The sequence below is a fragment of the Pseudorca crassidens genome, chromosome 3 (assembly GCF_039906515.1).
Source record: "Pseudorca crassidens isolate mPseCra1 chromosome 3, mPseCra1.hap1, whole genome shotgun sequence".
Taxonomy (NCBI): Eukaryota; Metazoa; Chordata; class Mammalia; order Artiodactyla; family Delphinidae; genus Pseudorca; species Pseudorca crassidens.
Window position 1 is genome coordinate 165,296,257 of NC_090298.1, and position 13,532 is coordinate 165,309,788.

The window sequence follows — 13,532 nt, forward strand, 5'->3', positions numbered from 1 at the left end:
TTAATAGCCAGGACTTCCCTGGTGGCACAGTGGTTAAGAATCCGCCTGCCAATGCAGGGGACATAGGTTCGAGCCTTGGTCCGGGAAGATCCCACATGCCACGGAGCAACTAAGCCCGTGCGCCACAACTACTGAGCCTGCGCTCTAGAGCCTGTGAGCCACAACTACTGAGCCCGCATGCCACAACTACTGAAGCCCATGCACCTAGAGCGTGTGCTCCACAAGAAGAGCCACCGCAATGAGAAGCCCGCGCACAACGAAGAGCAGCCCCCGATCACCACAACTAGAAAAAGCCCGCGCACTGCAATGAAGACCCAACGCAGACAAAAAGTAAAATTAAAAATACATAATATATGTGTATATTAGCAGCCACTCCTGCCAATATTTTTTTGTTTGTTTTGACAAGAAAATAATTTAAGAAAAATAAGAGACAGCCTTAGATTCCTCACTCCCAGGAATGTGGGCATCTCCTCGAGTACAGTGGAAGTAGTTAAAGGAATTTTTACCTACAGGCACTGGACAAGTTCAATCAGGAAAAAACAAAGAAAAACTGCAAATGATTAGGCACCACTCCACTCCACAAACAGGGAGATTCCCAGGCTGGCCCAAGCTTCAGCAGGGTAGGGAGACCCTGATAAATTAGTGCCCAGTGCTAGCAAAGCCAAGCCTGGCAGTAACTGCCTGCCTCCAATCAATTCAGACAACGCTAGAGTCTGCACAGATTCTATTCACAAATCCCAGGGACCAGGAGCTGTCCACAAGGCCAAGAGACAGCTCAGGGGTAAAGACCCAGGACTAGTGACAGGGATAGTAGCACCTACCAGTGCCCTGGGGCCTTTCCCCCCCCCATTCCAGCTGTGAATGAGCCTCTGGTTCCCACATTTCATTCACAGTCTGAGCGGCTGCTGTAGCTACATCCCATGAGACCACACACAAAGCATAGTGGCAGCACTGTGAGCAATCCGTGGAGGAAAAGAGCCTAAAGTTGTAAATTTCAGTCCTAACTTCGGGTGACACCTTGTGTTTTCCCGTGGACTCCAAATATGCCAACCAGACCACTCATTTTAAAGCCATCACAGTCCTAAGCAATCATAAAAAGATTCAGAATCACTGAAATACCTGGGTCTGGAAAAGGCTAGCCAATGCTTCCTTGCTGATGGATCAGGTCCCCAAGGCAGAATCTCAAGCAACTTTCAAACAGTTTTGGAAATATTGAGAAGAGATGGCTTACTCTCCCTAGGTTTAGACAGTGAACTGGGGGAGAACATGCTGATCACTGTACACCCCAAATAATTCCACCAGGCGGAGTATTACCCTGGACAGAACCTCAAGAGCAACCCCAAGAATCTGTCACTCAACTACTTGAGAAAATAAGGTAGAAAAGGGAAAGGATTTCAAACTCTCATGCTTGGGTCCCAATCTTGCAGATCACAGGACACTCAAATATCGCACCAGATCACAGTTTTGGGGTAGAATGAATGCCAAGTCCGAAGCAATCTGGAGAAAATTCAACATCAATGAAACACCTGAATTAAAAAGAAGAAAAGCTTAAACCCTCCGCCAAATCTGGCTCCTGATCTGGGGGAGGCCTAGGTAGCCAGAGATTTGGGAACCCCATGAAGCCTCCTTTGCAATCCAAATAATGACGGGGTTCCAGGGAGGGGGTCTGCCTCTCTGCCCCACGTAAGGACAAAGGAGGCGACGTTTCCCGCCTTGGGAACCTGGGACCCTCCTGGAACTCGGGGCGGGACTGGGACAAAGAGGAGGACAGATGGGAAGGGGGGTCGCCCCCGCAGCGCGGGTCAGGATGCTCCTGGCCGGAGGGGGGTGTGTGCTGCCGGCACGTGCGCGCGTGCGCGCGTAGCGCCACAACAGACAAAGCCCGGCCCGGGGGAGGCGGCGGCCGGGGGCCCGGTGCGCGCGCACCCCCCGCGAGAGGCGCCGCCGCCGGCCGAGGGGCCGCGAGGGGGGGCGGATGCGCGCGCACCGGGCCCTCGCCGCCGCCATTTTGTTTCCTCTGCACAATGGGGGAGAGTAACGGCCGAGCGCGGGAGCAAGGCTGGCAAGGAAGGAATGAGCCAGGCGCCAGAGCGAGAGGACTGGGCGGAAGCGGGGAGCGCGGGGCGCCTCAGGCCTTGTCACCTCGACTCTTCAGCCGATCCCGCGCTGAGTGGGAGGAGGGGCGGGGGGAGGGGGAGAGGCGGGAGCGGGCCCGGCCGCCGCCACATTGACTCTTACCTTGTCCGCGTCCCGTTCTCCGACCGCAGCCGCCGCCCTCCTGCCAGATCCCGCCGGGGTCTCGCCCCAAAAGCCACGCGGTGCGCACCGGGCTGCTGAGTCCAACTGCAATGGCGAGAAGAGGAGGAGGAGGAGCCGGAGCCGGGGCCGGGGGCGAGCGGGCGGGCGCGCGCCGGGGAGGTGCGGGGCCACGTGACCGGTCGGAGCCCCGCCCCTTCGCCGCCGCGTTGCCGCTCGACGCAGGCCCAGCCGGAGAGGGAAGGAGGGACAAAGAGAGATAAGGAGGTGGGCCCTAGTCACGTGACAGAACCGTAGGCGTTACGTGGCGTCGGAACGTTTCCCTCCCCTTTCCACGCCTCTACTTGATCATGTGACAGTGGCAAATTCAGCGTTCTCCTTGGCCACGTGACAAGGACCGTGGCGCCTTCCCGTTGTCGTATTGGTAGGCCTGCATCATGTGACAACATCGCGGCTCTTTTTTTCAATGGCGGTTTTTTGAGAGGCCATTACCACGTGAGGCAGGGCGAACGTCTGAGTCTCTCTGCGGTTGCTAGTTTACGCGCCTGCGCGGACGCCATCTTACACTCGTTGAAGTACGTTGGCGGAAACGGGAAGGAAGCTTGCGCGTGAGCGTACTCATAGTGGCTTGTTCTCGGTAGAGGAGGTTCGGCCTCCAATCGAGGGATTACCGCGGAACTTACTCCCCACTGTCCGCATCTCCTGCGAGAGGCCGAGCAGACTCGAGGTGCGTGTGCGAGGAAAGGACGGGCCGAGCTCCTCGTTGCTGCCCCGGGACTGGTGCCAAGCGAGCGCCCCGGGTCTTTGGTGTTAAAACTTTATCCGGTGTAGCGCCCAGCCGGATTGCCGAGCTTCTGAAGGGCAGAACCGAGTTGGCCGGGATCTTCCAGCCGCCCACTCACAGATGGAGAAACGGACGCCCGATCCAAAAAAAAACCCAACTGGAGACTTAACGGTCTTTGGTGGGAGAGCTGGGGCTGCGACAGAGATGCTCGGCCAACCACTTCTCAGGGCTCATAAGTAAAGCTACCGGGGACCGAGCGCCTTTTCTTTACAAGCCTGGTGTCGTTGAATCCTCCCGAGCGCTTCGTGAGATCCCCGATGTACAACCTATGCATAAACTAAACGCCACTCATCTCCAGTGTCAGGATCAAGTTGGCGCTCGACAGGCGTCGTTGTTAGGCAGGTTGTCGTGTGCGAGTCTGTGATTCAGACTGCCGAGATTTGGAGCAAGGAGTAGTTCAAAAGCTTTCCTTCCTAAAGAAGGCGAGAAGTTCAAAACTTACGGCCTAATAACGGATTTTCCTTGCAAAAACGTAGGGATGGTGCAGCTAATTTGTTAAGAATGCAAGATCCAGGGTCGCACTAGGTTTGAGTCTCCCGGTGTGACCAAGAATAGTGCCCCTCCCTGAGCCTCCGTTTTGTTATCTACAAAATGGTGATGATTTATTTTCTTGAAAGCACCTGGCACAATTCTTTGTGCAGAACAAATGCCCCAAAATGATAGTTGTTACTAACAAGGTAAGGTGTAAAAATGTGATTACAGAATGAGTGCATGCTGTACCTATCACTTTTCATTTTTGTTTACACTTAGATCTTGAACCAATAATCTATTCATACGATATAAATAAAATGTCAAATGTGCAAAACGATGTGAGAAAACAAAGTCAATTTGTCTCCTCCAGACACCCTCCTTTTTGGCAACCATTGTAAAGTTTTTTGTGTGTATCTCTCCAGAGATGTTTTAGTTCCAGAGATGCTTAATTATGTTTTTATTAGAGTTTCTCGTAAATAATAGACGCTCTGCATCTTGCTTTTTTTCCCCCGACTTGGAGATCTTTCTTTAAATAAAGTTTCAGATTGAAAAAAGTTTTGGTTAAATTAATGGGGCAGTATTCAGACAAAATTAGCTAAAATAAATTTAATTGTTCAAGGTCACCATGACAATAAAGGTGATAACTTGGCTTTAACACTGAGTTAGAGATCAGCTATTCCTCTGCGTGACACTTGAGGGAAGAGGCTCAGAGGTGGGGCAAGTTGACTAAGCTAATAGCGCTACCAAGTGGCAGAACAAGGAAGGTTTCTAGTTTTCTGATTGGCAAGCCCATAGGACCTTTCTTGGGAGGGACCCAAGGTCGCTTTTTTTTTTTTTTTTTCTGGCTGCGCCAGGCAGCTTGCAGTATCTTAGTTCCCTGACCAGGTAGCGAAACTGGGCCCACATCAGTGAAAGCGCTGAGTCCTAACCACTGGACTGCCAGGCAATTCCCAAGGTTACATTTCTGAAGAAGTGGCTTTTGAGGATCTCATTCCTCTAAGGTAGCCCTTACCAAATTCCTTTGATATATGGGCAGATAAGATCATGATTACAGGCCAAGGCTCCATGGAGGAGCCCAGGATGGACCTGAAGAGTTTTTGAACCTCAAAGTGTTGCTGGAGTGGCTGGCATGGAGTTAATGCTAAAGAAACAGTTGTGTGGGGCTTCCCTGGTGGCGCAGTGGCTGAGAGTCCGCCTGCCGATGCAGGGGACGCGGGTTCGTGCCCCGGTCCGGGAAGATCCCACATGCCACGGAGCGGCTGGGCCCGTGAGCCATGGCCGCTGAGCCTGCGCGTGCGGAGCCTGTGCTCCGCAACGGGAGAGGCCACAACAGTGAAAGGCCCGCGTACCGCAAAAAAAAAAAAAAAAAAAAAAACAGTTGTGGTTGTGATTGTTACCTATTGGACTGGTGCCCCGTCCAACCAGATTCTTTCAGTGACGTGGTCCATTAAAGTGCAGGTGAGGTGATGAGAAAACCAGAACTCCCTTAAGAGTGTATTCCCGTGGACCCACCCGTACGCCATCCACCAGGAGCTGCTGGGTAAGAGGTTTTCAGCCCGGCCTTCCTTGTCCATGTTCTCTCCTTGGTCACCATACAAGATGGAGACCCAAGATGTCATCTGCCCTCTCATCCCTACACCTCCACCCTGGCCCAGCCTCCCACCCTTGCCTTTCCATTATTCCATGGTTAGCAACCCCCTGTATGCATAACAATTCTCTCACCTCCTTGCCTTAGCTGACCCCTGCCCACTGTCATCTGGCTTTACCTTCTGTCTCCATTACACCCACTCCCTCATTAGTTGAAGAGTGAGGTCTGCCCCTCTCCTCTTGCAGTCCCTTGATCTAAATAGATTCTGCCATCCTGTGGGACTTTAGTGTCTTCATGAACATCCTCTCCATTCCTTGCCTTCCTCAACTTAAGAGATTTCTCCTACTTCAGGCCCCCAACCCCAAAGTCCCCTGATCACACCCAAGAACTCCGCTTGAAAGTTTTTTGAACCACACCTGCTGCTTTGCCACTCTCTCAGTAGAGTGAACGTAGGTTGACCGCCGTGCTTTGGGGAACCACCCTGCTCCCTTGCTCAGTCTGTAGTTCAGTTGTTGGGTCCCCACTGCTGGACTCTGAAACTAGTCCCATGGCCTGGCTACAATGATTGGCTTAGCAGTAACTGACCAAAGTCAGGCTAGTCAGAGCCAGTGAGCACCAGCCTTGGGATCTGTGGGTAAAAGAAGCCTTTATTTCTCTGATCTTGAAGCCAAAGTACAAGGTGTGGTTGGGGGACAGGGAATGTTTGACAGAGAATGAAACTGACCTGGAAGAAAGCTGAGCCAAAAGATGGGGCAAGAAAACATTACGGTGTTTACTCCAAAAATTAAACATAGAATTAACATGTCATCCAGCAATTCCACTTTTTATCTCTTTTTTTTTTTTGGCCGTGCCACAAGATATGTGAGATCTTAGTTCCCTGACCAGGGATCAAACCTGCACCCCTGGCATTGGAAGCATGGAGTCTTAACCACTGGACTGCCAGGGAAGTCCTGGCAATTCCACTTCTGAGTATATACCCAAAAGAAATGAAAGCAGGGACTTGACATACTTGTACACCCAAGTTGGTAGCAGCATTAATAGCCAAAAGGTAGAAGCAACTCAAATGTCCATGGATGGATGAATGGATGGATAAACAAAATGTGGTCCATCCATACAGTGGAATATTACTCAGCCCTAAAAGGAAAGGAAATTCTGACACATGCTACAACATGGATGAACCTTGAGGACATTTTGTTAAGTGAAATAAACCAGTCACAAAAGGACAAATACTGCATGAGTCTATTCATTTGAGTCCCTAGAGGAGTCAAGTCCATAGACACAGAGAGTAGGATGGCGGGTGCCAGGGCTGGGGGAGGGGGGTGGGGAGTTAGTGTTTGATGAGGAGAGAGTTTCAGTTTGAGAAGACGAAAAAGTTCTGGAGATGCCTGGTGGTTGCCCAACAATGTGAATGTGCCTAATGCCACTGAACTGCACACTTTAAAATGGTTATGGTGGTAAATTTAACGTGTATTTTACGACGGTGTTTTGTTTTTTTTGGCTGTGTTGGGTCTTCGTTGCTGCGCGTCGGCTTTCTCTAGTTGCGGCGAGCTGGGGCTACTCTTCATTGCGGTACGCGGGCTTCTCATTGCGGTGGCTTCTCGTTGCAGAGCACGGGCTCTAGGCGTGCGGGCTCAGTAGTTGTGGCGTACGGGCTTAGTTGCTCCGTGGAGTGTGGGATCTTCCCGGACCACGGATCGATACCGTGTCCCCTGCGTTGGCAGGTGGATTCTTAACCACTGCACCACCAGGGAAGTTCCAACACGGTTCCTCTTCAGTCCCTTGTATCTACTACATGAAGTGCATGGCTGAGCGCACTCAAAGTGGCTGTACGTGGGTCACCCACCGATGTGCCCAAATCAGGCCAACCTCACAGATAAGTAATATAATATTTACCCAATCCTAAGTGTAGAGCTTGGTAAATTTTTACATAGCATACATCTGTGTAAGTACCACCCCAGTCAAGACAAGGAACATTGTCACCACCCCAGGAAGTTACCTCCTGCCCTTCCCAGCCAATTGCCAGGCCTTTTCTTACATCACCAGGGTGAACATTACCTGTTCTAGAATGTTACAGAATTGGAAGACATCTTTGTGTCTGTCCCTTGCCTGGGCCACTTTTGAGTTTTCTGCCAGCTTGTAACTGGCCTGCACATCTGTACCTCCTTTCCAAAAGGGCAGCAGTCCTCTCCCCCTGGCCTGGCCTCATCCTGACTCATTCTATATACCTCTCAGAGAGGCAAACTGCAGCAATGAATGCCGGCCACCAGAGCTGGTAACTTACAGACTGTCTCTGGAGGCAGAGGAGCTGGCCTTAGAGGCCATGCAGCTGGGAGCAGCTGCTGGGACCCAGTGAGAAAACCATCCAATGGGCCTGGCCTCATGGAGCTGACCTAGAAAGGGAGGAAGGCAATAAACAACGAGCGAAGTATGTAAGATGTCCATAGTGGCAAGTGCAGTGGCGAAAATAAAGCTGGGGGGTGCAGGGCCAGGGTGGGTGCGATTTTAAGTCAGATGGTGTGCAGAAAAGCCCTTACAGGGAGCCTAAGGACCTAGGCCAAGCAGATTGCTGGGTAGAGAGTCTTCCAGGCGGAGGGAACAGTCAGTGCAAAGTCCCAGAGGTTGTCTGTGCTTGTGGAAGGAGCAGCAAGGAGGAGGCCCGAGGGGCTGGAACAGGGCCAGTGAGGGAGGAGGGGAAGAAGCACCATGCAGGAAAGGGTGAAGTGGTCCTATAGGGCCCCCTGGACCCACATGGAGACAGTGGCTTTCACTCTGGGTGCCTTGAACTCCAAAGGAGGGTTTTGGTTTGGTTTGGTTTGGGTTTTTTTATTGGAGTATAGTTGATTTACAACTGTGTCAGTTTCAGGTGTACAGCAAAGTGAATCACACATATACATATATCCACTCTTTTTTTTTTTTTTTAGATTCTTTTCCCATATAGGCCATTACAGAGTATTGAGTAGAGTTCCCTGTGCTCTACAGCAGGTTCTTTTTAGCTACGTAGGAGGGTCTTGAGCAGCAGAGAGATAGGATCCATCCTTCATCTCTCCCTTGCCCATACCCTCAAGTCCCTGCTCCTCTCCATTAGCCGCAACTAAATCTAGCTTTCCACCTGCACCTTGTACCCCGGTGAGTTTGGGGGGAGAAAAGAAACTCCCACAACCCTCGTAACATTCCTTGTTCACGCGGTGCTCTCCTGCACGCAAAGATGATTTCTCACACCTTCATTCTTCTCACAGCTCTGCCATCTCCCCGTGCTCTGCTCTCAGCTGATGACCTTCCTGCTTATTTCAAGAGCAAACAGTTGCTCCCATGCATATTCTTCCACCACTAAAGCCATGAGCACTTGTGCCCACATCCCTGTGTTCCCCCAGCTCCAGATGTCCCTCTCTGGCTCTCCTCAAGTCCACTTTTTCTCCTCCTCTCCCCAGGGCTCAGACTGGCCTCTGTCTAGGGCAAGTAGTCTCAGCCAGCCCTGGGGACGTGAAAGACCATCCAAAACACTGAGCACTCTTGATGGCATGCCTGCAGCCTGAAATTCTCTCCTGTGGTCCAGATCCACCCATGCAACCATCTATGTGACAGCTTCCCTTGGAGGTATTGTGTTCAATGGGTCCAAAATGAACCTACCTGGGACTTCCCTGGCGGTCCAGTGGTTAAGACAATGCGCTTCCAATGAAGGGGGTGTGGGTTCAATCCCTGGTTGAGGAACTAAGATCTCACATGCTGCGTGGCGCAGCTAAAAAAAAAAAACAAAAAAACCCAACCTACCTACCCAGATCCCTTCGGGTCCACTTTATCATTTCTCTGCACCCTTGCCAGGGCTTTGTGTGGTTTTGCACCACTGCCTGTACCTGCAACTCTTCTTCAGAGAACTACCCCTGGGCTCTGGACCACGTTGCCAATGCACCTTTGCTAGCACACTCAGAGAATCAGAAGTGCCTGGGAGCTTACCTTCCCCTGGGGCCACCTCTAATCAATGACTTACCAGTGCAGGCTGTAACTCAACCTCCAGAGCTCCCTGGCAATCAGGCAACATGTGCCCTCTGCAGGACTCTGCCTGGGCTTGCCTCCACTCAAAGCTGTGCTTCCTCCTGCTTCTTTGGCTCTTTTCCTTTTTTAAAAAAATATTTATTTATTTATTTAGCCGTGCCAGGTCTTAGTTGAGGCACGTGGGATATTTGTTGCTGCGTGCCGGATCTTTTAGTTGTGGCATGCAGGCTTTACCTAGTTCCCTAACCAGGGATCGACCCCAGGCCCACTGCATTGGGAGCGCAGAGTCTTAACCACTGGACCGCCAGGGAAGTCCCAGCTCCTTTCTTTCACATTCCACGTGTAATCAATCAGGTCAGCTTCTCTTCAGATTATATCCAAAATCTGCACACGTTTTATCACCAAGACACATCAGAGCATGTGCTGGGACTAGAGCAGTAGCCTCCTCTTTGGTCTCCCTGCTTCTACTTTTGCTAACACTGGGCACTTTCCAGATCAGGCACTGTGCTAAACCCTTTACATTCATTCAGCTGTTTCATGCCTCTATACTGAGTGCCTGCTCTGTCCCAGGCACTCCGCCCAGCCCTGGGATAAAGTCTCAATACTAAAGAATAGGCAAGATCTCACATTCTGGGTGGGGAGACTGACAGTTAGCAAGTGAAAATACAAAGAAGTCATTGCAGACTGTGACAAATGCCATGAGGAAAAGAAACGGTGACGTGGTCATCACTAAGAGAGGCCAACTTTTTTTTTTAATTAATTAATTAATTTTTGGCTGCGCTGGTCTTCATTGCTGCATGCAGGCTTTCTCTAGTTGCGGAGAGCAGGGACTACTCTTCGCTGCGGTGCGCAGGCTTCTCATTGCGGTGGCTTCTCTTGTCGCGGAGCATGGGCTCAAGGCGCGCGTGTTTCCGTAGTTGTGGCTCGCGGGCTCTAGAGCGCAGGCTCAGTAGGTGTGGCGCAAGGGCTTAGTTGCTCCGCGGCATGTGGGATCCTACCAGATCAGGGCTCGAACCCCGTGCGCCCTGCATTGGCAGGTGGATTCTTAACCTTCTTAACCACTGTGCCACCAGGGAAGTCCCAAGGCCAACTTTTTTTTTTTTTTTTTTTTTGCGGCACGCGGGCCTCTCACTGTTGTGGCCTCTCCAGTTGCGGAGCACAGACTCCGGACGCGCAGGCTCAGCGGCCATGGCTCACGGGCCCAGCCGCTCCGCAGCATGTGGGATCTTCCCGGACTGGGGCATGAACCCGTGTCCCCCGCATCGGCAGGCGGACTCTCAACCACTGCGCCACCAGGGAAGTCCCAAGGCCAACTTTTGATGAGCAGGGAAGGCTTCCTCGAGGTAAGCGCTGAGCTGAAGGCAGGATGGGGAGCTAGCTGTAGAAAGAGCCAGGTGGAGAGCGTTTCAGGCACAATCCCTGGGGCCAGGGTGTCTGGAAGAGTCAGCAAGAGGGTGTCAATGGGGCGGATGGGGCAGGGCCTTGTGGGCTGCCATGAAGACTTTGGCTTTCACTCAGTAAAAGGGAGCAACGGAGGGTTCTTGAGCAGAGGAGGGGTGTGAACTCACTCCGGTGTTAGCAGGCGCCCTTCCGCACCTGTGGGGGAAACAGTGAAGGAGTGGGGACGGATGAGTTGATAACGAAGGTTGGGAGCTGAAACTATGGGGAGAAGTGAGCAGGTTTAGGAGCTGTTTTGGAGGCGGGGTTAACAGGAGCTGGGGGGTAAGAAAGGAACAAACCTAAAAGATCGAACGAACAAGGAAACCCAAAGAACATCTGTACGGGATAGCGGGTGAGGGCTTTGGAGACCTGACCTTCTCAACCCCTTTCCTGCTGGGGTCACCTTCAGACACGTCGCCCAACTCACCTGCCTTAATTAGTGAATGGCGACAGTACATAAGCAGATGAGAAGTACTCCAGAAATGGTCGTTATTTAAGAAAAAATTCCGGAGGCAGGAATGTAGGAGGGAGAAAGGCAGTTAACATGGTGGAGCAGTTGGCCCAGAGGTGACAGTAAGCGAGCTGGCACCAAGGGGGCAGTAGCGAGCCTCCAGGTTAGCAGGGTCGGGCAGCTTGGCAGGTCTGAAGCCCTTTAGACGAGACTATGGTGCCCAGGTGCCCCGCCAGGGACAAAGCAGGCCTGGGGGCACATGTCCAGGCTGTGTGATGAGGAGGTAGGCAGGTCACTGCCACCTTCTGCAGTCTGAGGATCGGAGCCTAATAAGGGCTATTTGTTCAGGAGAAACCTGAGCCGCCCGCATGGTGGAATTCAGGCGGAGGCCGGCAGACAGAGGCTTCCTGCCCTCCCTCCTTCTCCCTGGGGAGAGTAGCCCCAGATCAGAGGATCCCAGGGAGGTTGAAGCTGGGGTTCCCCCTACCAGCCTCCCACTCCCCCCACAAACACTCCAGGCTCCGGCTCTGTACAATAGGCACTTTATTAGTGGTTGGAATGCAGTTACAAGTAGGGCTGTACGGACAGAACGGGGGAGGGGGCGGCAGGCACTGGAGACAGAAACCCCAGGCTGGGATTTCTCCAGATCCCGGATTGGGATCCTGGATTGGATTGAGCGGGGGTGGGGTGGGGTGGGGGGCTTGGGATATGGCGAAGGGGGAACCAGCACACCCGTTCCCCCCGAGTTCAACAAATTTGGCAAAAGGATCCTCAAGGGGAGGTGACTGGGCGGGGGGAGGGGTCCCCCCATTTGCCCAGGGCATCTGCCCATCTCCCCACTTCCTCTGAAATCATCCCTTGGGTGGATTCAGTTTCTTTTCTCTCTTACAAAGAGAGCTGTGTCAATAACTGGCAGAGAAGGGCGGCGGGGGGGCGGCGGGATTCGGCCCAACCTGCCAGCCAGCCGGTTTCCATTAAGCCGCTATTAGCGACCTCCTCCCCCCTGTTCCACACCAGCTTGATCCCAGCCTCCCTCCCCGGACAGCCTGCCTTCTGTGCCAGGAGACACCCCTACCTGGCACACCCCCACCCCCACCCCAACCCTACCCGAGGAGGGGACATCGGAAAGCATTCCTCAGTGGCCCCATCTCAGCCGTGATGACAGAAAAAAAGCTAACGGAACCTTTAACGCATGTCCAGGTTAAAAAAATAATAATAAATGCCTGCAGCAGTCGGTACCCAGTTGTTCAGCCCCAGAGACGGGTCCTGGCATCCTGGCCGGAGCAAACGCAAGTGAAAAGTGGACTTCTTGTGGCCACCGCTGCTGCAGACACAAACACTGTCCTGTCATAAGAGGGGGACAGGAAGCGGAGGGCAGCCCGCAGAGGGCCCTTGCATGTCAGACGTCAAGAAGCCTCGCTGGGCTTCTCATCCGGGCCAGTGGGGGCTGGAGAGACTCATCGCACAGTTTTTTTGGGGGGTGGGGGGCGGCCGTGAAAACGCGGACTGGCCCTTGGCATGGGGAGGAGATCCCACAAATCCTCCAGGTTCCCGGAAACTGGTGGTAACTGGATGATGGGGAGGGGCAGGAAGGGGGCGGCAGTGATAGGACTTCAGGTCAGCCCGATGGGCTGGGGGTTCTGACCCAGCTGCCAAGCACCCATTGTGAGACTTCCGGGGAGGGGTAGGAGGGCAGGGCCTTTAAGACTCCACCGGCTTCTTGTTGGTCTTGTTCAAAAGCTTCTTGAGGGTGAGAGACATGAAGTAAGGCCTCTCAGCGGTGCCATCGTTCCTCTCCAGGTCCTCCACTGCGGAGAGAGAGGCCCCAGAGCAGGTGGCATGAGGGGAGCCCACGGGCAGGGGCCTTAGGGGACAGGGTGGGCGGACAGGGGCCACAGAGAAGCCTCAGAGGGTTAGGAAGCAAGACATGCTGGGACTGGAGGGGGCGGACTGGAGCTGGCTGGGAACTCGACACACACACACACCCACACACCCACACACATGCTCCCCACTCCCAGGCCAGGAAGCCCCGCGTGCACCCCCGATCTACAGGGAGGAAACAAGGAGGCCTGCGTGGCCTCCAAGCCAGCCTCCCTCTCTACTCCTCGACTTCGCCCCGCTTCCCCTCCTCCTCCGCACTCTCCTTCAACAGGATGTCTCTCAGCTGGGGCGACATGAAGTAGGGTCGCTCCTGAGAGCCGTCATTCCTTTCCAGGTCCTCACCTGGGCTCCCCCCAGGAACCAGCAGGGGGGAATGGGGGTGGTCAGGAAGGGAGGGAAAGAGGGAGGCAGGGAAGAACAGGGAAGCCAGCAGGCATGGAGGAGAGGAAGAGAAAGAGAAAACAAAACAAAAAAACACAGACAGATGGAGAGACCAGAGTTAGTGGCAGCCACCGATCCCACCCGCCCCGCCGCAACAAAGCCGGAAACTCCGAAGCTGAGGGCCCAGGGGCACAGTGTTCTAGTTGCAGCCTGGACCAGGGGACAACAGG

General features: G+C 53.3%; 2 protein-coding genes across 9 annotated transcripts in view; both read right to left on the reverse strand.

Moving 5' to 3' along the window:
• The window catches only part of ILF3 (interleukin enhancer binding factor 3), a 28,305-nt gene extending 26,025 nt beyond the window's left edge, over nucleotides 1–2,280 (reverse strand). For all 6 annotated transcript variants that reach the window (XM_067733759.1, XM_067733756.1, XM_067733758.1 and 3 more), the window contains exon 1: nucleotides 2,239–2,280. The gene's annotated coding sequence lies outside the window, so the exon portion shown is untranslated. The remainder of the gene's footprint in view (nucleotides 1–2,238) is intronic.
• Nucleotides 2,281–11,565: 9,285 nt separating this feature from the next.
• The window catches only part of SLC44A2 (solute carrier family 44 member 2 (CTL2 blood group)), a 28,245-nt gene continuing 26,278 nt past the window's right edge, over nucleotides 11,566–13,532 (reverse strand). For 2 of the 3 annotated variants that reach the window (XM_067733763.1, XM_067733762.1), the window contains exon 22: nucleotides 11,566–13,263. In XM_067733763.1, coding sequence (XP_067589864.1) covers nucleotides 13,139–13,263 — 125 coding nt within the window. In that variant the 3' untranslated portion in view covers nucleotides 11,566–13,138. The remainder of the gene's footprint in view (nucleotides 13,264–13,532) is intronic. The other variant, XM_067733764.1, reaches the window with a different exon arrangement.